General features: G+C 35.6%; 1 protein-coding gene across 1 annotated transcript; it reads right to left on the bottom strand.

Annotated features, from left to right (window-relative positions):
- Positions 1-14,263: 14,263 nt before the first annotated feature.
- Positions 14,264-15,211, bottom strand: LOC118853696 (olfactory receptor 5P3-like). The gene has a single exon (XM_036763882.1). The coding sequence runs from the start codon at positions 15,200-15,202 to the stop codon at positions 14,264-14,266; it is 939 nt and encodes a 312-aa protein (XP_036619777.1). The 5' UTR covers positions 15,203-15,211.
- Between the last annotated feature and the right edge of the window lie 9,250 nt (positions 15,212-24,461).

The raw sequence follows: 24,461 nt of genomic DNA on the forward strand, positions 1-24,461 counted from the left end.
CTGGAAACTTTTACTGACCACTTCCTAAATGCACATCCTACTCTCTTATTCCCATGCTTTGCTAGTAGGTATCAGGGCAGAGTCCTTATATGCAAAGCAGAGAAAAACAAATTTGCTTCCTTCCAATTTTTCCCACTGGACTAATAGGAATATATGATTTACCAATTTTGCCATTGTGACAATTTTTAAAAGCCTCTAAGAGTGAAGAGGATAGTTTCCTCCCAGGATATGTAAATTTCTTAGAGATATGCAAAGATTTTATCCAAATGTATAAATGCTGATTTGCCAACTAACCACCATTTTTAATTCCTTCCAGAGAAATAGAGTCTGATTTGTTATCCCTGGCTTCTCACAGGGCCACTTTCCACACCTGAAAATGTTATTTACCTCATGCTAATTAACTGTGAGGAAAGCCCAGGTTTCCAACATGACTCTGGTGCTCTAAAATCACAATAGAGGAGGAACTGGGAATCTGGATTCTGTCTTATTGTATTTATCTCCAAGAACTTGGTACCACTGAAAAAGGCTATCATTGAGTGAGATATTGCTAGCCTGAAGCACGATGAGAAATTTCCCATGGGAACCTCGACTGTCTTTAGGTAAAACAATGGAAAGCACTTGCTCACCCTTATGTAATCATATCCTGTTTTATATATTACTGCCTTTGATTGCAGAGTAGATTGAGCAAACTGTGGCATAGGAAAGCAGTGGGAACTTATTGTGCCACAAGAAATGATGAATATGACTGCTTTGGAGAAATACGGAAACACTCCTATTAACTGATGCTGAGTGAACTCAGTAGAACTAGAAGAATAATTTGTGTTATGACCACAATAATCATGAAATGGGAAACAACTTTGAAAGACTGAGAACTAGGACCAAAATGATGACAAATCATGTCTTCAAAAGACTGATGAGGAAATATTAACTACCACTTCTTGGCAGAGAGGTGATGGACTAGACTAGACACGTAGGTTTCCAAAGTGAGTGACTACGCTCCCTAGTGGTGCTGGAATGAATCAGGGCGGGGCAGTTGTTGCTTCTGGTGCATTTGGGGGGCATTGAATAAAAACAAGGCTTAACCTAATCCTTCCCCAGGGGGCACTGAATATTTTCTTTTTGAAAAGAAGGTGGTAGACCAAATAAGTTTGGCAACCTCTGATTGAGATACGCATTCTCAGACATGGTGAATCTATTGACTTTTGTTCTTTGACTATGCATATCTCTTACAAGGAAGGATTTCCACTGTGAGAGGTAGTTAAGTAGGCAGAGATAAACAAGGGGGAAGGGAAAGATTGACAAGAATATATTTTAAAATGCAAAAAAGTGGGGTAGCACACCTTTACATATATGTTTTATTTCTTTTAAAGATGAAACTTGAAATGTTTTCATTTTTTGATGCTTAGTTAAGTTCCGAATAAAAGAAATAATCTTAAATGCTAATTTTTACTGGAATGTTTTTATTACTTTCAACTCTAAATACATTTTTCTTTCATCATTTTTCTTCTCTTTGAATTCCAATAAGAAATGATATAAAATATTGAGATACTGGCCAGCACCGAGAAGAATTAGACTATGACATTCATTTATGGGTCTATAGTCTAACTCTTTTTTGTGACTGCAAAAAGAAAGAAAGCCTTAATTGAGTACACATTTTTAGAGTGCCAAATCAATTTTTCAACACCTTCACCCTTCCCTCTGTTTCAACAATCCGGCTAGCAGCTGTTGTGGCGGTGTAAGACCAACCCAACCCCAACAACAAGAACGCTACCAGCATGCTGCAAAAGCACAGGTTCTTTTGATCTGCTTAACTAAGGAAAGCTACATTGAGGGGTTGACAAGCTTACTTTAATTCAGCATACAAATATCATTCACTTAGTTCAGGGGAAAAAGCCAGCACGCTGAACTTCAGAGCAAAATACAAACAAAGTACAAACATCAACAGACAGACCTCGTCTGATTCAAATCCCAATACATAGTTACCAGAGTTTAACAAAGTCTCAGCATCTGGGTTTATGAGCTGGAGAGCTTCTTAGCTACAGCTGCCCAGAGTCTCTGCAAGTGAGAGCCCTAAACAAATTACAAACAGACAGACCCAATACAATTCATAGTTACCAACATCTAGGTTCAGCTCGAGAGCTCAGAACAAGGGCTGGCCCAGAGGCATGCACTGCTGTGGGTAAGAGCTCCAAAGAAGATAAAGCCAATCCCTGGTGTTATACCTTTTTCAGCATCAGGGGTAAGTCACACATGTGACTCACCCACATGACCTAAAGTCATCACAAAGAGGCGACTTAAACCCACATGGTCTAAGAGCCTCTAACTTCCCAAACCTGTCACTCAAACTCATGTGTAAACTAGGCCCTCCCCTGAGTTAGCCCCACCTTGGGCCCCACCTTAGTTACCAATCCACACCCACCGTAGGTTTCTTCGTATCTAATAGGGGTTTGGGCCTGGGGCTTAGCACCTAGTAAGGCTCAATGAAATACACTGAATTACTCGAAGGAAACAAAAGCCAACTAAGTGCCAAGAGCCCATTTTGCTTACCAACACACACTCTCAAGAAAAATGTCTGCATACTACTTTTCTGACAAAAGAAAAGCTATTCCTGTGGATTCCCTCTTCTTTCTTGTTCTACAATTTAAAATGCCTCAATATCATCCCTTATTGTCTTTGCAACAATCTCTGAAAAACAGATAGTCCTTTTTTCTAGGACCAATCCCTCTACTTGTTCCACTGATCCCAACCTACTATTTCAATCCTAAACTTTCCCTTTTGAAAAATAACCTTTAATCCTCAATCTTTTTATCTTCTTTCCTTCTTTCTACAAATGGGCTCAAACTGTCCAATTCTTTAAAAGCATTTATTTGGCCCTGACATCCTTTCAAGCTATCATAAGATATCCCTTCCCTTTCCTAATCAGCTACCAGGGTGGAAAAAATATACCCTCATTGAATCCACTTCTTCTTCTCCTAGTCACTTGTCTTTTTAAAATTTATTTTTAATTTATGGAATTAAAAAAAGCATTGCCATAACATAGTATAATAAAAAAGATGGTTACACATTAAACTGCAAATTAATTATGTATAACTTGCTATTCCCTTTAAATACATAATAAAATTATCATCTAAATTACTTTTTTCCATCTTTTTTCCCTTCCCCCTCCCCATGGCTATCATTAGGCATGAATATGTGTACAATATGTAAAATAATTCTGTATATACTTCTATTCATCGATTCTTTATCTGGATGCAAAAAGGATCTTCCTTCATATGTCCTTTGCAGTTCAATGACTTATTCACTCAAAATTATTCTTGAAACAATATTACTGTTATTGTATGCAGCATTCTCTTGGTTCTACTCATTTTAATCTTCATTACTTCATGCAAGTCTATCCATGTTTTTCTAAGATCATTGAGATAATCACTTCTTATAGCACAGTAGTATTCCATCTCAATCATATACCAAAACTTGTTCAGCCATTCCACAATTGATACACATTCCCACAATTTCCAGTTCTTTGCCACCACAAAAGGGACCTGCTATAAATATTTTAAAACATACACATTGTTTTCCTTTTTCCCTAATCATCTTTGGAAATAGACCTAGTAGTGGTATTGCTGGGTCAAAGGGCATATACAGTTTAATAACGTTTTTGCTGTAATTAGAGATTGTGTTCCTAAATAGTTGGATCAGTTCACAATTCCACCAACAATGAATGAGTCCCAATTTTTCCACATCCTCTCTCACATTTGTCACTTTCCCGTTCAATCATTTTAGCCAATCTGATAGATGCGAAATGATATTCCAAGATTTTTTTAATTTGCATTTCCCTAATCAACGATGATTTGGAGCATTTTTACATATGACCATAAACTGTTTTGATTTCTTTATCTAAAAACTGCCTGTTCATCAACTTTGACAATTTGTCAATTGTGGAATGACTTATATTCTTATATATTTGATAAAGTTCTTTATATATTTGAGATATGAGATCTTTATTTGAGAAACTGTGTAGAAATTTTTTTGCTCAATTTTCTGCTTTCCTTCTGATCTTGGCAATATTTGTTTTATTTGTAAAAACAATCTTTTTTAATTTAATGTAATTAAAATTATCCATGCTACACCTTACTCTGCTCTCTATGTCTTGTTCATCCAAAAATTATTCACCTATCCACAAGTCTGACAGGCAATATGTTCCATGTTCTTGAAATTTTCTTTAATATTTTTCTTTATATCTGGGTCATGTATTTATTTTGACCTTATCTTGGCAAGTGGTGTAAGATATTGATCTATGTCCAGTTTCTGCCATACTCTTTTCCATTTTCTCCAACAATTTAATTCATTACCAAATAATGAATTCTTATCCCCAAATCTTAAGTCTTTACATTTGTCAAATACAAGTTTACTGTATTTATTTGCTGCTGTAAATTGCGTCTACTCTCTTCCATTGATCTACCTTTCTTTTATCAGCCAATACCAGAAAGTTTTGGTATAGTTATATGATAACTTTCATATAGAGTTGAAGATTTGGTACTGCTAAACCAACTTCCCTTACATTTTTATTAGTTCCTCTGATATTCTTGGCTTTTTATACTTCCAAATGATTCTTTTTTACTTTTTTAATTCAGTAAAATAATTTTTTGGCAATTTAATAGAGACAGCATTGAATATATAAATTAATTTAGGTTAAATTGTCATTTTTATTACATTGACTCTCCCAACTAATGAGCAATTAATATTTCACTAATTATTTACATCTGATTTGTATAAAAAGTTTTTTTAATAATTTTGTTCATATCATTCCTGAGTTTGTTTTGGTAAGTGTACTCCCAAGTATTTTATACTGTCTAGAGTTATTTTAAATGGGGTATCTCTTACTACCTCTTCCTGCAAGGTTTTGCTTGTGATATATCAGAATGCTGATGATATGTGTGGATTTACTTTAGATCCTGCTACATTGCTAAAATTATTAATTATTTTAACTAACTTTTTAGTTGAAGCTTTAGGATTTTACAAGTATATCATCCTATCATCTGCAAAAAGAGATCATTTTATTACCTCATTCCCTATTCTGATTCTTTCTGTTACTTTTCCTCCTCTTTTTGCTATTGCTAGTATTTCCAATACAATATTGAATAATATTGGTAACGGTGGGCATCCTTGTGTTCCACCTGATCTTTACTGGGAAGGCTTATCCCCGTTACAAATAATACTTGCTGATGATTTTAGCTAAATGCTTTTATATCAATTTCAGGAAAAAACCCATTTACATGCATACTTCCAAGTGTTTTTTAATAGAAATGAGTGTTGTACTTTATTAACATCTTTTTTTGCATCTATTGATATAATCATATGATTCTTTGACCTTTTATTATTGATATAATCAATTATGTTAATAGTTTTCCTAACGTTAAACCATCGATGCATTCCTGGTATAAATGCCATTTGGTCATAAAATATAATCTTTGTAATATATTGTTGAAATCTTTTAGCAAGTATTTTATTTATGATTTTTGCATCCATATACATTAATTAAGTTGGTCTATGATTTTCTTTGTTTTCACTCTGCCTGGTTTAGATATCAGCATCATATTTGTTTTGTAAAAGGAGTTTGGTAAGATCTCATTCTTTGCCTAATTTAACCCATTCTAATTTGGTTTCTGACCCCATCATACCCAACAAACTATTCTCTACAAAATTGCCAATAATTTCTTAATTTTAAAATAACAATATTTTTGTAATCTTCATTTAAATTCCTAGAGGGTAAGGATCATTTCAACCTTTGTATTTGTAACACTAGCACCTAGGAAAGTGGCTTTAAAATAATAGGTACTTAATAAATATCATCGGTTAATTGATTCTTGACCTCTTTGCAACCTGTGACACAGCCGACCACCCACTTTTCTTGGATATTTTCTCCTCAGGGTTTTTTCGTGGCACTAGCTCTCCTGCCATTAGTATTCCTACTAAGTATTCCTCCGTTGGCAGATCATGATCCAAGTGCAAACTTTAATTATACTTGTGCCCCAGCATCTGTCCCTAGGCACTCTCATCTTTTTCTATACCTACTCAAAGAGCTTATTAGCTCTCACTTCCATTAATATCTCCATTCAAATGAATCCCACATCTACACATCCATCTTTAAACTCCAATCCGCACATCAACCATAGTTGGACATTTGTATCTGGATGTCCTAAAGGCATTGCAAACTCAACAAGTCTAAAAGAGAACTCATCCCCAACCTTCAATCAAAACCATTTATTTCCATAATTTCTTATTTATATTCAGGACCCTTTCTTCTAGGTACTTAGTTTACAATTCTGGAATTAATCTCTACTCTTCTCTCCATCTTCCCTTCACCAACTAGTCAGCTGCCAAATCTTACCACTTCTACATCTACAACATATGTCACATCTCCTCATGTCCTCTCACATAGCTACTACCCTAATTCAGGATTACATCTCCTCTCACTTGAATTATTGCAAAGGCCTCTCAATCAGAAGTTCAGTCTCACTTTCCTCTGAGCTATCCTCCAAAACCTACAAAAACAATCTTCCTAAAGCATGTGGTTGACCATGTCACTTACTTACTTAAGCCTTGAACACATCCCTTGTTGCCTTGAGGAAAAAACAAAAATTCTTCAAAGCTTGATATTTAGAGTCATGTGCAATCTGAATCCAGTCTCCCTCTTCAGATTTATTTCACTTTGCTCTCAGACATGTACTCCATATTCCAGCCCAACTAGCATACTGTCTGTGCCCCAGACTAAGAATTCTATTCCCATCTCTGTCCCTCTGCACAGATTATCCTCCATGCTCAAAAAGCCCTACCTCATCTCTGCTTCTTAGAATCTCAAGCTTCCTTTGAGGCTCAGCTAGTAGGTCACCACTTATATGAAACCTAGTTTCTAAAATGCTGTACCCCCTCAGCTTATCTTGTACTTACTTATTTCTGTAAATATTTTATCCCTTTCTCTCCAATAGAATGTAAGCTCTCTGAGATTAAGGACTGTTTTGCATTTTTTCTTTCCATCCACATTGCCTAGGACAGCCCTATGTATAGTGGGCATATCAAAATATTAGTTGAATGGAAGGCAAGTCACTTTTGAAAATTTCACATCTCATGTTGGTAACATAATAATCAGATAATAATAATACTGAAGACTCAATCTGACTATTTATATTTCATAAATTACTTTCCTCCTGTAATTTTTAGAAGAAAATATTGTTATTCTCATTTTACACCTGAAATAACTGAGGATCACAGAGGTATAGTCACTTACTCACAATCACAGGCAGAGACAGTAAGAGTCAGGTGTGGGATTCAATCCCAGCTCTCTTGACTTCAAGGCTAATTCTCTTCTACTGCATCAAACAACAATTATATTAGTGTAAATCCTCCAGCCAAAGCCTCTATTTGAGAAGTGAGGGAAATATAATACATGGAACCAATAACCCACATATACACAGAAGTCTTTACCTAATGTTCCTTACCTAATCATGTTCTATCAGGTATTTACTGTTTGTAGTGAGGTTTCAGGATGTGTGATACGACCAGTGGTAGATTAAAATTTTACTTACTAACATGCTATAATAATGTTCTGTGCATATAACTCACTTCCAAATCTTTGAAGGACTAGGAACATGAAGACCCAAATCAAAAATGAATCTTATTCATTTAAACAGGGAGATAGAGAGAGAGAGATAGAGATAGAGAGAGAGAGAGAGAGAGAGAGAGAGAGAGAGAGAGAGAGAGAGATGCATTAGAGAACCATGCAAAATTGAAATAAATACAAAGTCTGGCATGGCAAGGGGAATAGACCTCTGATACAAGCTGCAAATAAAAAATTATATCTAAGTATTTTTATAGCAAACCAAGAACAGCAGTGGTACCTACTGTTGCAAGAAGATGAAAACTTTAGACTCCAAGTTATTATCTTTGCACCACAGCACTGTATTTATGTTGAATTTAGCAGCATTTGAGTTATAACCCCTGGAGCCCCATAACTCCAAATGCATCATTGAGATTCTATTTGAAATCCATTGGGATTGAGTAAATTAGAAGCACACAGATGAGTTCTGTGAGAATCTCTAAAATCTCAGGGGCCTTCACTTGTTTTCCTTTGTCTATATTTATCCAGGATTTTTAATAAGTGAAAAACAAGATTGGATAGCAACATAGTCAAACTAATGTGATCTGCCATGGAAGCTCTCAAAGTTGTTCTGTGATCAAAATGTGGTAATTATAGTTGTGACAGTGTTGACTAGGTATGAAAATTGGTCCTCATCACCTCACCTGATTCATTTTGGTCAGGCTATGACCCATACTGATTACACATATACACAACTGAGGCTGAAAGACCAGCTATGAAACTCAGCTAAGTAGAAACTGCAGATCCTGGAAAAGAGATACTATTCACACTGAGGACAATCATCCATGTGTGAAGGCAATATTGTCAATCTTTTCAAGGTTCCTGATAAAATTTCCCTGGAATATAAGATCATTTATGATATATGCTACAGAGATTTTTGAAAAGACAGTTGATAGATGCTGTGAGTCAGCTGAGGGCCAGTTGATAAATATTAGTCACTCCTTAGTCATGCAAGGGAATAAAAGGTTCTGTAGCTTGGTAAAGATGATTTGGTCTTCTCCCCTCTGTTTGAACCACAGAAGCCTGAAAGGACTTCCTTTAAAAAGAACTGTGGGTGTGTTAGCCTAACATTTCACAGAACATGGTGGGACAAATTGGAGTTTGGGTAATCAACTGCTTTATATCTCATGTTTATATTTGTATTTTGCTTTCAGTATACTAAATAGAATTTCATTTGAATAAATTTTTCGGAGGGAGGGTCAAGTTAAGGAGGAAATCAAGATGGAGGATCCAATGGGTGGGGACTCTCAAGTCAGAGAAGTTATGAGTTACTGGAATATCCAAACCCATAGATAGGACCCCAGAAAGACACTAGAAAAACACAAAGGTTGGAAATGTCTAGGAGATATAAGCAAATCTGCAAATCTTTAGAGAAAATAGGGTGGATTCTTAGAGCTATAGTTCTCTATGGACTTTTCTTGTTCATTTGGTTGATGCACTGTATCTGAAGCTTAGGTTGCCATTCAGTGGCTTGCTCAAATACAGATGTGCTACTCCAGATGTAACATCTTTTCTGCTTTATGGACCACTGTTCTATGAACCTGGGAATTATATCACAAGCCTTTAGACTCATTTCTCAGTTTTGAACCATATTTCCCAACATATTTTTCTCTCTTCTCAACATATGATCAACTTTACATTAAAATAATTTTAAATTACATAATCTTATTGAGTTTTTTGTAGTATTTCCCTACTGCCTCATCCTTGCAAAAGTTTTTTTACATTTAATTTTTATTTTATTTTCTCAATTTCATGTAAGAAATTTTTTTTACATTTTTAAAAAAATTTCAATTCTATATTTTTTCCTTACCCTTTTTCCCTTTCTGCTGATTGAGAAGGCAAGAAAGTTGATATAGATAATACATTTGCAGCCACGCAAAATATTTCCATGTTAGTCATGCTATAAAAGAAAATGTAGGCCAAAAAATCAAGAATGATAAAGAAAGTTTAAAAGTGTGTTTTAATCTAATTTCAGACACCATCAGTTCTTTCTCTGGAGGTGGATAGCATTTTTCATCATAAGTCCTTCACAATTGGCTTGGATTATTGTATTGCTAAGAACAACTAAGTGATTTAGTTGATCATTGTACAATATTGCTGTTATTATGTACAATGTTCTCCTGGTTCTGCTTACTTCACCTTGCATCAGTTCATATGAGTCTCCCCAAGTTTTTCTGGAAGCATCTTTCTCATTTCATACAGCACAATAGTATTCCATCATGATTATATACCACAATTTGTTTAGCCATTCCCCAATTGATGTGGATCCCTTCAACTTCCAATTCTTTGCCAACACAAAAAGAGCTTCTATAAACATTTTTGTACATATATGGACTTTTTATTTGATTTCTTTGGGGTGCAGACCTAGCAGTGGTATTGCTGGATTAATGGCTATGTAGAGTTTGATAGCCCCTTGGGTATAGTCCTATATTGATATCCAGAACAGCTGGATCAGTTTACATCAACAATACATTAGTGTCCCAATTTTCCCATTTTCCCTCTAACATTTGCCATTTTTCATTTCTTTCATATTGACCAACCTGACAGCTGTAAACTGGTACCTCAGAGTTGTTTTAATTTGCATTTCTTTATTCAATTATGATTTAGACCATTTTTCATGTCAATAGAGAAATCTTTGATTTCTTCTTCTGAAACTACCCGCTCATATCTTTGGACCATTTATCAATTGGAGAAGTACTCATATTCTTATAACTTTGACTAAATTTTCTATATGTTTGAAAAATGAGGCCTTTATCATAGAAACTTGTGGTATTCTCCCCAGTTTGATGTTTTTCTTCTAATATTGGCTGCATTGGGGTTTTTATGCAGATTTTTAAAATTTTAATGTGATCAAAATGATCCATTTTATGACCCATAATGCTCTCTGTTTCTTGTTTATTCATAAATTCTCCCCTTATCCATCAATCTTATAGGCAAGCTATTTCATGTTCTCCTAATTTTTTTATAATATCACCTCTTATGTCTAAAAATGTATCCATTTTGATCGTATACAATGCGAAATGTGGTTCTATATCAAGTCTCTGCCAAATTGCTTTCTAGTTTTTCCAGGAAACCAAGAGCACATAGTCTATCCATGTGGACTTGAGAAAGACAAGAGAGTGAACCATCTGGAGGTCCAGGAATGGAGTAGTGAGTCTAGCATCCAGACTCTAAGGAACGACCTTTAGTACTCAGCCTAATATTAATTGAGACTCAGTCTCATACAGTTGCCATCACATTTAGATGTGAACTTGATGATGGTGAGGGGAATGCTATACAGAAATTATGGTAATTCTGAGTCCACTCTCCCCAGGGACCAAGATGGTATAGAGTAGAATCTACTTGTCTTCTAGAGATTTGGAAGTGGGGAATATCTTCCAAGTAAAAACCCTTTTGTAAGATCTCATTGATATTAATTGGATAAATGGAACTAGCCAATAGTAAAGAAATACATTGCAGTGAAAGCTTAATTCCAGAGAGTTAGATAAAAACATTGCCAAAACCACTCAGTGGTACCTTAGAACAAAAAGGGGAAGTAATACTGGCATAGCTGTGAAACAATTAAGCCAGACCATGCCTATGTATTAATGTTAACTGAGCCATTATTTCTCCAAATGTAACTGGATTCTTGTCCAATTGTCAAGAGGTGGATATAATCCTGGAATACTCACAACACATCATACATTTTTGGCACAAATCAAACCAGAATACAAAATGGAGTTACAACTAAATGGGAAGATGGTTCTGAAGTTGTTTTTGAAGAGGCAAAGAAGGAAGTTGGTGGAGGAGATATTATCTTATGCACAAAGGTAACAAGAAATATTTCATAAAAGATTTTTCATTTTATATTGCAGAACTTAGTAAAATAGTTTGCAAAAAGACTACAATGAAAATAATTGCAGCTTGTGTGTCAACAACTTTTACAAAGAAATGATCAGCCTTTCTATATATTACCAACAAAGTTTAGCAGAAAGAGATAGGAAGAGAAATTCCATTTAAGATAATTGCAGAAAATCCAAAACACTTGGGATTCTATCTGTTAAGACAAACCTTGGAACTATATAAGCATAATGACAAAACACCTTTTACACAAATTAAGTGAGATACAAACAATTGGAGAAATATTAATTGCTCATGGGTAGGCTGAGCCAATACAGTAAAAATGACAAGTCTGTCTAAATTAATTTACTATGCCAATCAAACTATCAAAAATTATTGTGTAGAGGTAGAAAAATAATAACAAAATTCATCTGGAAGAACAAAAGTCAAGAACATCAAGGGAATCAATGAGAAAAAGAGTGAAGACAGCCTAGCTGTACCAGATCTCAAACTGTATTAAAAAGCAGTAATCAGGGGCAGCTAGTTGGCGCAGTGAGTGGAGCATCGGCTTTGGAGTCAGGAGGACCTGAGTTCAAATCCAGCCTCAGACACTTGACACATGTACTAGCTGTGTGACCTTGGGCAAGTCACTTAACCCCAATTGCCCTGCCAAAAAAACAAAACCAAAAAGCAGTAATCATCAAAACAATCTGGTACTGGTTAAAAATAGTGTGATGCATCAGTGGGATGGATTAAATACACTGTAGTAAATGATGAGAGTAATCTAAAGTTTGACATACCCAAAGATCCAATCTTGCTCTCACTTCAAGAAAATATTGAAAATATGGAGAGCACCTAGAGGAGGATAATCAAGTGGTCATCAATCAATAAGAATTTTAACAGTTTACTACACACCATGATCTACGGTATAACTTGTAATACAGGGGTAGGGGAGAGGAGGAGAAAAAAAATAGTCCTAGCCTTTTAGGAGCTCACACTCTATTGGGAAAGATACCATGTAAATAATCAAGTGTGTATAAGTTACAGACAGAGAAGGTGAACAGTGATCTTAGAGAGGAAGCTACTATTAGCTAGAGAGGATACATTTCTTGCAGAACATGGGATTTGAGCTGTCTCCTGAAAAAAGCCAGTGAAACTAAGGGGCAGTGGTGGGGTCGAAAAGCATTTCACGCACACAGGACACTCACTGTAAAGACACAGAATATGAAGTCTCATGTTTTGGGAAAGGCAAATATTTCTTTTTTTTTGAGGGGAGAACTCAGATCCTTCTGATTAAGGGGGCAGTGCTTAATTCACTGCACCACCTAGCTGCTCTCAAATGTTACAGTATAGCTAGATTGTACAGTTCATGGAGAGGAGGAAAGTGTAAGACTAGAAAGGAGGGAAGAGGCCACATTGCGAAGATTTTTTTTTAATGATTCTTTATTTATATCTTTAGTTTTAATATGAGCTAAATTTCTTCTAGTACCTCTCCCTCCTCCCTCCTTACAAAGAGCTATCCCACAGAAAAAAAGAAAATATTTCTTCATGTGTATTATGCCACAAAGGTGGTCATTGAAGAAAGAAAAGTCCCCAGGTAGTCCAAAATCTTTATAGTACCACTGTCGTGGTAGGAAAGAACTGGAAATCAAGGATAAGTCCAGTGATTAAGGAATGGCTAAACAAATTGTGGCACATGAACATAAGGGAATAGTAATTAATACAGAAACATAACAAAGATTTCCATGATCTAAAACAGAGTGATGATAAACATAACTAAGAAAACACACACACAGGGAAATTTGTTGTTATTCTGTCATATCTGGCTCCTTGTGACCCCATTTGGGATTATCCTGGCATAGATACTGGAGTGGTTTGCCATTTCCCTTACCAGCTAATTTTACAGGTGATAAACTTAAACAAATGGGGTTAAGTGGCTGGTCTGGTGACACAGCTAGTAAATGTCTGACACCAGATTTGAAGTCCTGAATATTAGTCTTCTTGACTCTTGGCAAGGGACTCTATCCAGCGCACCACCTAGCCAGCCACATAGGGAGTAGAACAGTGCAAATGGAAAGGACAAAGCCCCACCCACCCAAATCAATAGAAAAGGAGTCTTACAAGAGTCCAAAAATAATCACAGACCCAAAGAAGAGCTATGAGAAGACATCTCTCCCTCCTCCTTGAAGACATGGGAGGTCCATGTTTATTGGAAAATTGCATGTAGTTTCATACCTTTGTAATAAAATTGATAAGTCTAACTCATCAAAAAGAAATTTTTTTGTTGAGTCATTTCAGTTGTTTAAAAATCTTTCTGGGGGCAGCTAGGTGGCACAGTGAGTACAGCACTGGCCCTGGAGTCAGTAGGACCTGAGTTCAAAGCTGGCCTCAGGCACTTGACACACTTAGTAGCTGTGTGACCTTGGGCAAGTCACTTAACCCCAATTGCCCTGCTTTCCCCCCTCCAAAAATTAAAAAAAAAATAAAAAAAAAATTTAAAAAAAAATCTTTCTGAGTCATTTGGGATTTTCTTCTCAAAGATACTAGAATTGCTTGCCATTTCCTTCTGCAGCTCATTTTACAAATGAGGAAAATAAGGCAAAAGGGTTAAAGTACTTGCCTCTCCTGAACCCATTTATTGGTATTGCTTAATCGAAAACATTGTATCAGTAGAATATTAGATCCTTCAAACAAGGAAATGTTTTATTTTCATCCTCGCATCCCCAAAACTGAACGTAGCACCTGAGACATAGTATGTACATAATAAATACTTGTTGTATTGAGTTGAATTCATGAAAAAAGGTGATTCCTACTCATCAGGTTTTTCAGGGCACCTTTAACTTCATTGTTTCTTAGACTGTAGATCAGGGGGTTCAACATGGGGATCACTACAGTGTAGAAAACAGACACCACTTTATTTTCATCTGTTGAGTAGCTGGATTTAGGCAACACATAAATGAATGTGCTGGTCCCATAAAATAGACTTACTGCTGTGAGGTGGGAGGTGCAAGTTGAGAATGCTTTTGATCTCCCTTCAGTGGAGCTTATCTTCAGGACAGAGAAGAGGATGTATACATAAGAGATTAGGATAATTAACACTGTGACCACAATTACCGACCCAGCAGAGGCAGAAGGAAGAATTTCAGCAAGATCATCCTGAGAGTAGGAAAGCTTCAAAAGTGGTGAATAATCACAGAAAAAGTGATTGATCTTATTAGTTCCACAGAAGGACTGATTCAATAAGAAACCAGTGAAAATCCAAGCATTCACACAACCACCCACATAGGATATGATGACCAACAGTGTGCAGACTCCAGTAGACATGTTGGTGGAGTAGAATAGGGGGCTGCAGATGGCCACATACCGATCATAGGCCATCACAGCCAGCAGGAAGCACTCAGTGGTCCCAAAGGTGGCTGTAGAACACATTTGGGCCACACAGCCACCTAGAGGTATTGAAGTCTTATCATCAAGGAAGTTGACGAGCATGAGAGGTGTGACAGATGAGGAATATCCAATATCCACAAAAGCCAAGTGGCTGAGGAAAAGGTACATTGGAGTGTGAAGTTGGGAGCTACTTCTGATCAATGTGATTATGCTAATGTTACCAACTAAGGTGACAGCATAGACACCTAAAAATATCACAAAGAGGATGGCACAAAGCGTTGGATCATCTGTTAACCCCAAAATAATGAATTCAGCCACAGCAGTGCAGTTATTGCCAGACATGTCTTGGAAAGAGAGCCTATTAGACATAAAAAATGGAGGTTAAAATAGAACCCAGGATTAAGCTTTGGAGATGTCTGTTGATGTATTCAGTAAACATTCACTGGCCACCTCTGACGTGCCACTTCTATTGTCTTACTCTAATACCTTGCACCAATGCACCATGGTGGGGTGCCTATTAGCAAAGCAGTGATGAATAAATTTGTTTTGTCCAATTATTTTCCTGTGAATACAATACTCTATGATTTGCCAATTTTTACCATTTCGACAGTATAAAAAAGACCATTAGAGTATAGTAGACAGTTGAATTTCCACCACAGGAACCTTTCTTAAATACATGCAAAGATTATATCCAAATGTGTAAATGCTGTTCTCCCAAGTAACCACCGTTGTTAATTCCTTCCAAAGAAACAGAGTCTGTATTGTTATCCTTCACCTCTCACAGAACAATTTTCCACATTTGAGGATGTTATCCACCTTAGGCTAACTGACTATGAGGAAAGTCTTCATTTCCAAGATGACCCTTGTGCACTAAAATCACAAAAGAGAAGGAATGGGGAATATGGACTCTAAGTCTTCTCATTGTATTTTGCTCTTAGAACTTGGTATTACTATAAAGGTTAACAACCGGCTAGATATTACCAGCCTGAAGGACTATGGGAAATTTCCCCTTGGAACCTCTGCTGTTTCTAGATAAAATAATAGAAAGCACTTGCTCACCCTGATGTAACCATATACTGTTTACACATCGCTTCCTTCAACTGAAGAATAGCAATTACAGAATGAGCAAATTGTGGTATAGGAATTTAGTAAAAATTTATTGTGCTACAGGAAGAGATGAATATGACTGCTTTAGAGTAATATGGAAACACTTTTACTAAATGATGCAGAGTGAACTCAGTAAAACTAGAAGAAAAATGCATGTGATGACCACAATAATCATGAGAGGGGAACCAACTTTGAAAGATCTTGGAACTGGGTGAAACAGAGATGAATCATATCTTCAAAAGACCAATATGGAAATACTAACTAGCACTTTTTGACAGAGAGTACGGAATGGGACATGCATTCTCAGACATGGCTGCTCTGATCTGTTAATTTGTATGCCTTAGCTACATACATATCTTTTACAAGGGAGGGCTTCCACTGTGAGTGGGCAGAAGTAGCTCAGTGGATAGTGATAAACATGGAGAAAGAGTAACAACAAAACATTTTCAAAATGCACAAAAGACAACAGGGAAGTATAACTTTATATGTATATACATTATATTTCTTTCACGTGCCAAACTGTCTTGAAATGTTTTCATTTATTGATGCTTTACAAGTTCTCAGTTAATCATCTTGAATATTAATTTTTCTGGAAATATTTTTATTACTCTAAACTCTTTTATCTTTTCTCCTAAATCCAGGAGGAAAGAATGTAAAATATTGAGACACTGTTCAGCTCAGGAAGAATCTGACTATAATGTCCCCTTTGGGGTGTATGGCCCAGCTCTTTCTTTGTGAACACATGAAAAAAGGATGCCTTAACTAAACAAAAATTTTTAGAGTGCTGAGTCAATTTTCCAACACCTCCTAATAAACTTCCTTCTCAAGAGAGGATTTTGCATCCTACTTTTCCAACAAAAGAAAAGATGTTCCTGTGGACTCTCCAAACTCCTCAATATCATCCCTTATTGTCTTTGGAAAAATATCTGAAAAAAAATATAGTCCTTTTATCCAGGACCAACCCCTCTACTCGTTCCACTAATCCCATCCCTCTCATTTCAAACCCTAAACTTTCCCCATTGACAACTCCCCTTTAATGTTTAATGTTTTTTTTTCTATATGCTTTTTTCTTTCTTCCTAAAAATGGGCTCATATCTGTCAAATCCTTTAAAAACACTCATTTGGCCCTGGCATCCTTTGAAGTTATCATACTTTATATCTCACCTTTCCCAATCAGCTCTCAGGAGGAAAAATATACCCTTGTTGAGTCCAGTCTTCCTACTGGTTAACTCATTCTAATCTGGGTTCTGACTCCATCAGTCCACTGGAAGCATTCTCTACAAATCTGTAAATAGTTTCTTAATTTATAAACCCCATTTTTAAATGTTCATTTAAATTCATAGAGGGTAGGGATTGTTTCAAACTTTGTATTTGTATCATTTTTTTGTTGTTTAATCATTTTCATTCATGTCCAACTCTGTAACCCCTTTTGGGATGTTCTTGACAAAGATATTGAAGTGGTTTGCCATTTCCTTCTCCAGCTCATTTTACAGATGAGGAGCGAAGGCAAACAGTGTTAAGTGACTTGTCCGGCATCACACCTAGTAAGTATGAGAGACTGTATTGAACTTGGGAAGATGAGTCTTTCTGACTCCAGGACAGGCAGGCACTCTATCCATTGTGTCACCTAGGAAAAAGCCTGAAGAACAGTAGGTGCTTAATAAAACTTGGTCTCTGCCTAGCACATGACAATGTAGACCACCTACAGTCCATGGATATTTTCTCCTCATAAGGTCTCATGACACTAATTCTGCTGGTACTACAATTCCTCCTACCTATCTGACCTTTGCTTCTCAGACTCCTTTGGCAGATTTTGGAACACTCTCCCACTCATAATGTGCCCCCTGGATCTGCCCAGGCCCTCTCTTCTTTTTCTGTACCATCTCAATGAGCTAATTAGTTTCCACGAATCCCATTAACACCTCCACTTAGATTACTACCAAATCTATCTATCTATCTATCTATCTATCTATCTATCTATCTATCTGTTCAGCCCTAAACTCCTAATTCATACATTAATAATAGTTGGATGTTTGTACCAAGATGTCCCCGAGGCATTTCAAACTCAACAAGCACCAAAGAGAACTCATCTTATCCATAACCTTCAATTTTAATACCACTTATCTCTATAATTTCTTTTGTCTGTTCAGTGCCCCCCCCCCACCTTCTAGGTATCCTGGTTTGCAATTCTGAAATCAATCTCTACTCTTCTCTCCATTTTCCCTTCCCCAACCAGAAAATTGCCAAATCTTGCCACTTTTACATCATATATCTATATGTACATATGCACACATGTGCATGTGCCTGTATATGTGTATAGTGTGTATACACACATATGTACATACATGTATACATATCTCACATTTCTTATGTCCACTGACAAAGCCACCTACTTAACTTAGATTTGTATCTCTTCTCACTTTGACTGTTGGAAAGGTTCTTAATTAGAAGTCCAGCCTCTCCTTCCTCTAAACTATACTCTAAAAACCTACAAGAGTGATTTTCCTAAAGTAAACGACTGACCATGACACTTGTTTACTAAAGCTTTGAACAGATCCCTTATGGCCCTAAGAACAAAATAATACTTCCTCAGCTTCATATTTAGAGTCGTGTCCAATCTGAATCCAGTCTCCCTTTTCAGATTTATTTTATTTTACTCTCATTCATGCACTCTATGTTGCAGCTCAACCAGCCCGTTTTCTGTGCCCAAGACTCAGAATGCAACTGCCATCTCTGTCCATCTGTACAGGCCACCATCTACCCTCCAAATGAACTAGTTCTTCTATTCTTCTTAGAATCTAAAGGTTTCTTTGTTTCACAACTAGTGGGTCACCACTTACAAGAAGCCTACTTTCCACAACTCTGTCTTCCTCAACCTATCTTGTATTTACTTTTCTGTGTAACTATTTTATCTCTTCCTCTTCCATAGAATGTAAGCTTACTGAGCTTAAAAACTGTGCAAAATGGGCATAGAAATATACTAGTTGAATGAAAGACAACAACTTGTTTTCGAAAACCTCAAGTCTCATTTTCATTGGTAACATAATCACAATAATTTGATAACAGGAATTCTAATAACTCAGTACTGCAATTTAAATTTCATAAATTATTTTCCTCCCACAATTTTTAGAGGAAAATACTGTTATTCTCATTTTACAGCTGAGGCAACTGAGGATAACAGCATAATCACTTCCCCACAATCACAGGCAGCGCCAATAAGACTCAGATGTGGGATTCAAACCCAGGTCTGACAACTTGAAGTCTAATTCTCTTTCCACCACATCAAACAATAAATACATCAAAATTCTTCCCCCTAAATTCTCAATCTGAACAATGGGAGAAAAATATTACATGAAATAAATGTACACATGTATACACAGAGATCTTTACCTAAGGTGTCCTTACCTAATCATCTTCTATCAGGTACTTACTATTTGCAGAGAGATTTCAAGATATGTGATGGGACCTGTGGTCAATCAGAATTTGCTTACTACTGTGCTGTAATAATTCCCCATACATATAGTTTACTTCCAAATCTTCGGCTTTATATAGCACTACAAGGGACCAGAAATCCAATGACCCAAATCACAAATGGAGCTTAATCTGAGAGAGAGAGAGAGAGAGAGAGAGAGAGAGAGAGAGAGAGAGAGAGAGATGAATTAAAACCTCATGTAAAACTGAAATCAGTATAAAGTTTGACATGGCAAGAGGAATGTACTGGCCTCCCTAAATGAGCTCCAAATCAAAAAATCAAATCCTAGTATTTTCAGAGTAAAATCTAGAACAGCAGTGGTACCTACTCATGCCAGAAGATGATAACTTTAGACTTCAAGGAATTGTCTCTGCATGGCAGCACTAAATTTATGTTGGCTTCAACAGCATTTGGGATATAAGCCCTTGAGCATCCTAACACCAAATGTAACCTACCTCATTAAAATACCAGTTGTAGCCCACTGGGATTGAGTAAATTACTAACACAAAGAAGAAGTTTCTAAATTCTCAAAATTCTCAGGGGTCTTCATTTATTTTTTCTTTGTCTATGTTTATAGAAGATTTTAAAAAAGTGTGAAACAAGATTGGATAGCAATAAAAACAAATTAGCATGATCGCCAAGAATTTCTAAAAAATTATTCTGGGATCAACATGTGGAAATTGTGATTGTCCCAGTGTTCACTAAGTATGAAAATTGGTCCTTATCACCTCACCAGATCCATTTTAGTCAGGCCATAACCCACACTGATTACATATATACAAAACTGAGGTGGAAAAGACCATCTACAAAATTCAGTTTAGTAGAAATTGCAGATCCTACGGCAGAGGTACTGTTCACAGTAAGGACAATTTATCATATGTAAAGGCAGTATAATCTTTGTAAGGTTCCAATAAAATCTCCCTGGCATACAAAAGAAGTTATGATATATGACATGGAGGTTTTCTATAGGATAGTTGACAGATGCTGTGAGTCAGGTGAGGGTCAGGAGATAAGGATCATTTACGCCCTGGTCGTGAAAAGGGACAAGAGATTCTTGAGCTTGGTGAGATGATTTGGTCTTGTCCCCTCTGTTTGAAACAGAGACACTTGAAAGGACTTCCTTTACAAAGACCTCCAAATGTATTAACCCATTATGTCACGGAATACCTTAAGACAAGTTGGGAGCTTAAGCAATCAACTACTTTAAACTTGAACATTATATTGTAGTTGCAGTTGTGACAGTGTTGACTACGTAGAAAAAGTGGTCCTCATCATCTTACCATACTTATTTTGGTCAGGCTATAATGGATACTGATGATACTTATATCCAACTGAGACTGAAAGGCATTTATGAAACTCAACTTAGTAGAAATTATAGATTCTAGAACAAACGAGTATACACAGTAAGGAAAATCATTCATTTGTTAAGGTAGTATGGGCAATCTTTTCAAGGCTCCTGATAAATTTTTTTCCTGGAATATGAAAGCATTTAGGATATATGAATGGGGTTTTTCCAAAGGTTCGTTGACATATGCTGAGTCAGCTGAGAGTCAGAAGATAAGGACCACAGACTCCCTGGTCATGAAAGGGAACATGAGGTTCTCTAGCTTGGTAAGATAATTTGGTTTTGTCCCCTCTGTTTTTGAAACAGAAAAGCTTTAAAGGACTTCTTTATAAAGACCTGCAAGTGGGTTAACCTATCATTTCACAGAACATGATGGGTCAAATTGGAGCTTGGGTAATCAGCTGCTTTATATCTCACATTTATATTTGTATTTTGCTTTCAAGATATTAAATAAAATTTCATTTGAATGAATTTTTTGGAGGAAGGGTCAAATTATGGAAAAAAGCAAGATGGGGGATCCAGTGAGTGGGGTCTCTTGCACCAAATTATGAGTTATAGAAATAGTGAAACCCATAGACAGGAAACCAGGAAGACACTAGGGAAATATAAATGTTTGGAAGGTTTAGGCGATTGGAGTACAATCTGCACTTTTTTCTTAGGTGTACAACTCTTTAGGCTCTTTTACACATTTTCATTTCAGTGATGAAGTGCATCTAAAGTTTGGATCACCACCTAGTGGCAGGCTTAGATATACTATCCAAAAGTGTTACTCCAGGGTTTTATGAAACTTGTTAGAACCAGGCAATTATATTGCAAGCCTTTGGACTCTTTCATTTCTTACTCTTGAACCATATTTCCCAATATATATTTTTTTCAATCTTCTCCCTATGCTCATTTTACAGTGAAATAACCTATCTTTAAATTAGATAGTCTTTGTAAGTTATTTGTAATATTTCCCTATTGTATCATTCTTTGTATAAGATGTTTTTCTTTACATTTAGTTTTCATTTCATTTTTTCTTAATTTCATGTAAATAAACTTTTTCAAATTTAATTTAATTTACTTATGTTAAATTTTCATTTCTAAACTGACTCCCTCCCTTCTTACCTCACACTAGAGGAGGCCACCATTTGGCTACACCAATGTAATGGAAAGAACAACTCCCATAAATTAATAGAAAATTCATGCTACACAAGTGTGTGTGTGTGTGTGTGTGTGTGTGTGTGTGTGTGTGTGTTTATAAGACCACACTACGTACACTTCTATTTAATTGGTTCTTTTGCTGGAAGTAGACATCATCTTTTATAGGTCCTTTGTAGTTGATTGGAGTACTTAAAATAACTTAGTTGTTCTCACTTATTCTTCAAATAGTATTGCTCTTACTGTATACAATGTTTTCTCAGTTCTCCTCTTTTCATTCTTCTTTATTTCATGCAAGTCTTTCCAGGTTTTTTCCTAAAATCAATCAGCTGCTCATTTCTTACAGCACAGCAGTGTTCTACCACAATTATATACCACAACTTGTTTAGTTGTTCCCCAATTGATGAGCATCCCCTCCAATTCCAGTTCTTTGCCACCACAAAGAGAGATGCTATAAATATTTTAGAATGTATAGATTTTTTCCCTTTTTCCTGATCACCTTGGAAAATAGAATTAATAGTGGTATTGCTGGGTCAAAAAGTATACATAGTTTTATAATTCTTTGGACATAATTCCAGATTGCTCTCTAAAATGTTTGAATCAGTTAACAGTTCCACCGACATTTTTCCGCATCCCTTCCAACATTTGTGATTTCCCACTTCTATCATTTTAGCCAATCTGGTAGATATGAGATGAATCTCAAGGTTGTTTTAGTTTGCATTTCTGTAATCAATAATGATTAGAGAATTTTTATATTACCATATAGTTTTGATTTCTGCATCAAAAACTGACCTGTTCATATCCTTTGATCATTTATCAATCAGGGAATAACTTGTATTCTTATATATTTAATTAAGTTCTTTACATATTTGAAGTATGCGACCTTTATCTGTCTACAAAAATGTTTTCCCAATTTTCTGCTTTCCTTCTTATCTTGTCTACTTTGGTTTTATTTGTTAAAAAAAACCTTTTAATTTAATATAAATGAAATTATCCATTTTACATCTCACAATACTCTCTGTTTCTTGTTTATACATCAATTCTTCTGTTATCCCTAAGTCTAATTTATATTAAGTTCTATGTTCTCCTAATTTTCTTATAATAGCTACCTTTATATATAGATCATGTATCCATTTTAACCTTACCTTGGTGAATGGTGTAAGATATTAAATTATGGCTAATTTCTACCACACTGCTTTCCAATTTTCCCAACAATTTTGACCAAATAGTGAATTCTTATCCTATAAGCTTAAATCTTTACATTTTCAAACACAACATTACTATAATTATTTATTACTGTTTATTGAATGCCTATTCCATTCCACTGATTGACCTTTCTATTTCTTAACCAGTACCAGAAAGTTTTGATAAATATTGATTTATAATACAGTTTAAGATCTGGTAACGCTAAGCCTCCTTTTACATTTTTCATTAATTCCTTTGATAGTCTTGACCTTTTGTACTTTAAATGAATTTTGTTACTTTTTTTTTCTACTTGAATAAAACAATTTTTGGTAATTTATTGGGATGGCATTGAATAAGTAGATTAATTTAGTTTAGTTTAAAATGTCATTTTATATTATTGACTCTGCCCACCCTTAAACAATTAATATTTCTCCAATAATTTAAATCTGATCTTACTTGTATAAAAATTTTTATTAAGTTGATAAACAAACATTTTTAGCATTCAAAAAATTTAAATTCCATATTTTCTCCCTCCCTCTTTCCCCTGTCTCCTCAGTGAGAAGGCAAACAATTTTATATAGATTATACATTTGCAGTCATGCAAAATATTTTCATAATAGTCATGTTGCAAAAGAAAATGCAGACCAAAAAAATAAAAAATGATAAAAAATTTAAAAATGTATGATTAATACAGAAACACAAAACATCTACATAATCTGACACAGAGTGATCATAGCAGACCCAAGAAATCAATACATAAAATGGATACACCAATGTGATGGAAAGAACAACTCCTATAAATTAATAGAAAATTCATGCTACAAAATCATTTTTTAAAAAGTAGTCATGGGCCCAAAGAAGAGTAATGAAGAAACACCTTTCCCTACTCTTTTGCTGAGATGGCATGTTTGTGGAACATTACGTGTATTTTCAGACCATCACAATCAACATTTAAATTCACAAATCTAATGAACTAAATGAAAATATACTTTTTCAAAAGCCCATTTATTTATATCACATGATCATAACTATTATATTAGTAGAATATTCAATTTTTACAGACTGGGGCTGTTCCATTTTTGTCATTGTATCCCCTATGCCTAATACAGTGCCTATGATATACTGTGTATTTAATAAATATTTATTGCTAGAACTAAGATGGCAGGTTAGGGACAGCTGTCCAGCTGAACTGTCCCAACATTCCCCTCTAAACAACTTTAAAATAATACCTCAAACCAAGTTTTGGAGAGAGACAACCAACAAAAGGTCAAGGTGAGACATTTTCCCACCATATAAAATTCAAGAAGTCAGCAAGAGAAATCTGTGCCACCAGGGTGGAGGCCTATCGGGAG

The sequence above is a fragment of the Trichosurus vulpecula genome, chromosome 6 (genome assembly GCF_011100635.1).
Source record: "Trichosurus vulpecula isolate mTriVul1 chromosome 6, mTriVul1.pri, whole genome shotgun sequence".
NCBI classification, from domain to species: domain Eukaryota; kingdom Metazoa; phylum Chordata; class Mammalia; order Diprotodontia; family Phalangeridae; genus Trichosurus; species Trichosurus vulpecula.

Coding starts and splice junctions, on each gene's coding strand:
- LOC118853696 (XM_036763882.1), bottom strand. CDS start 15,202: ATGTCTGGCAATAACTGCACTGCTGTGGCTGAATTCATTATTTTGGGG.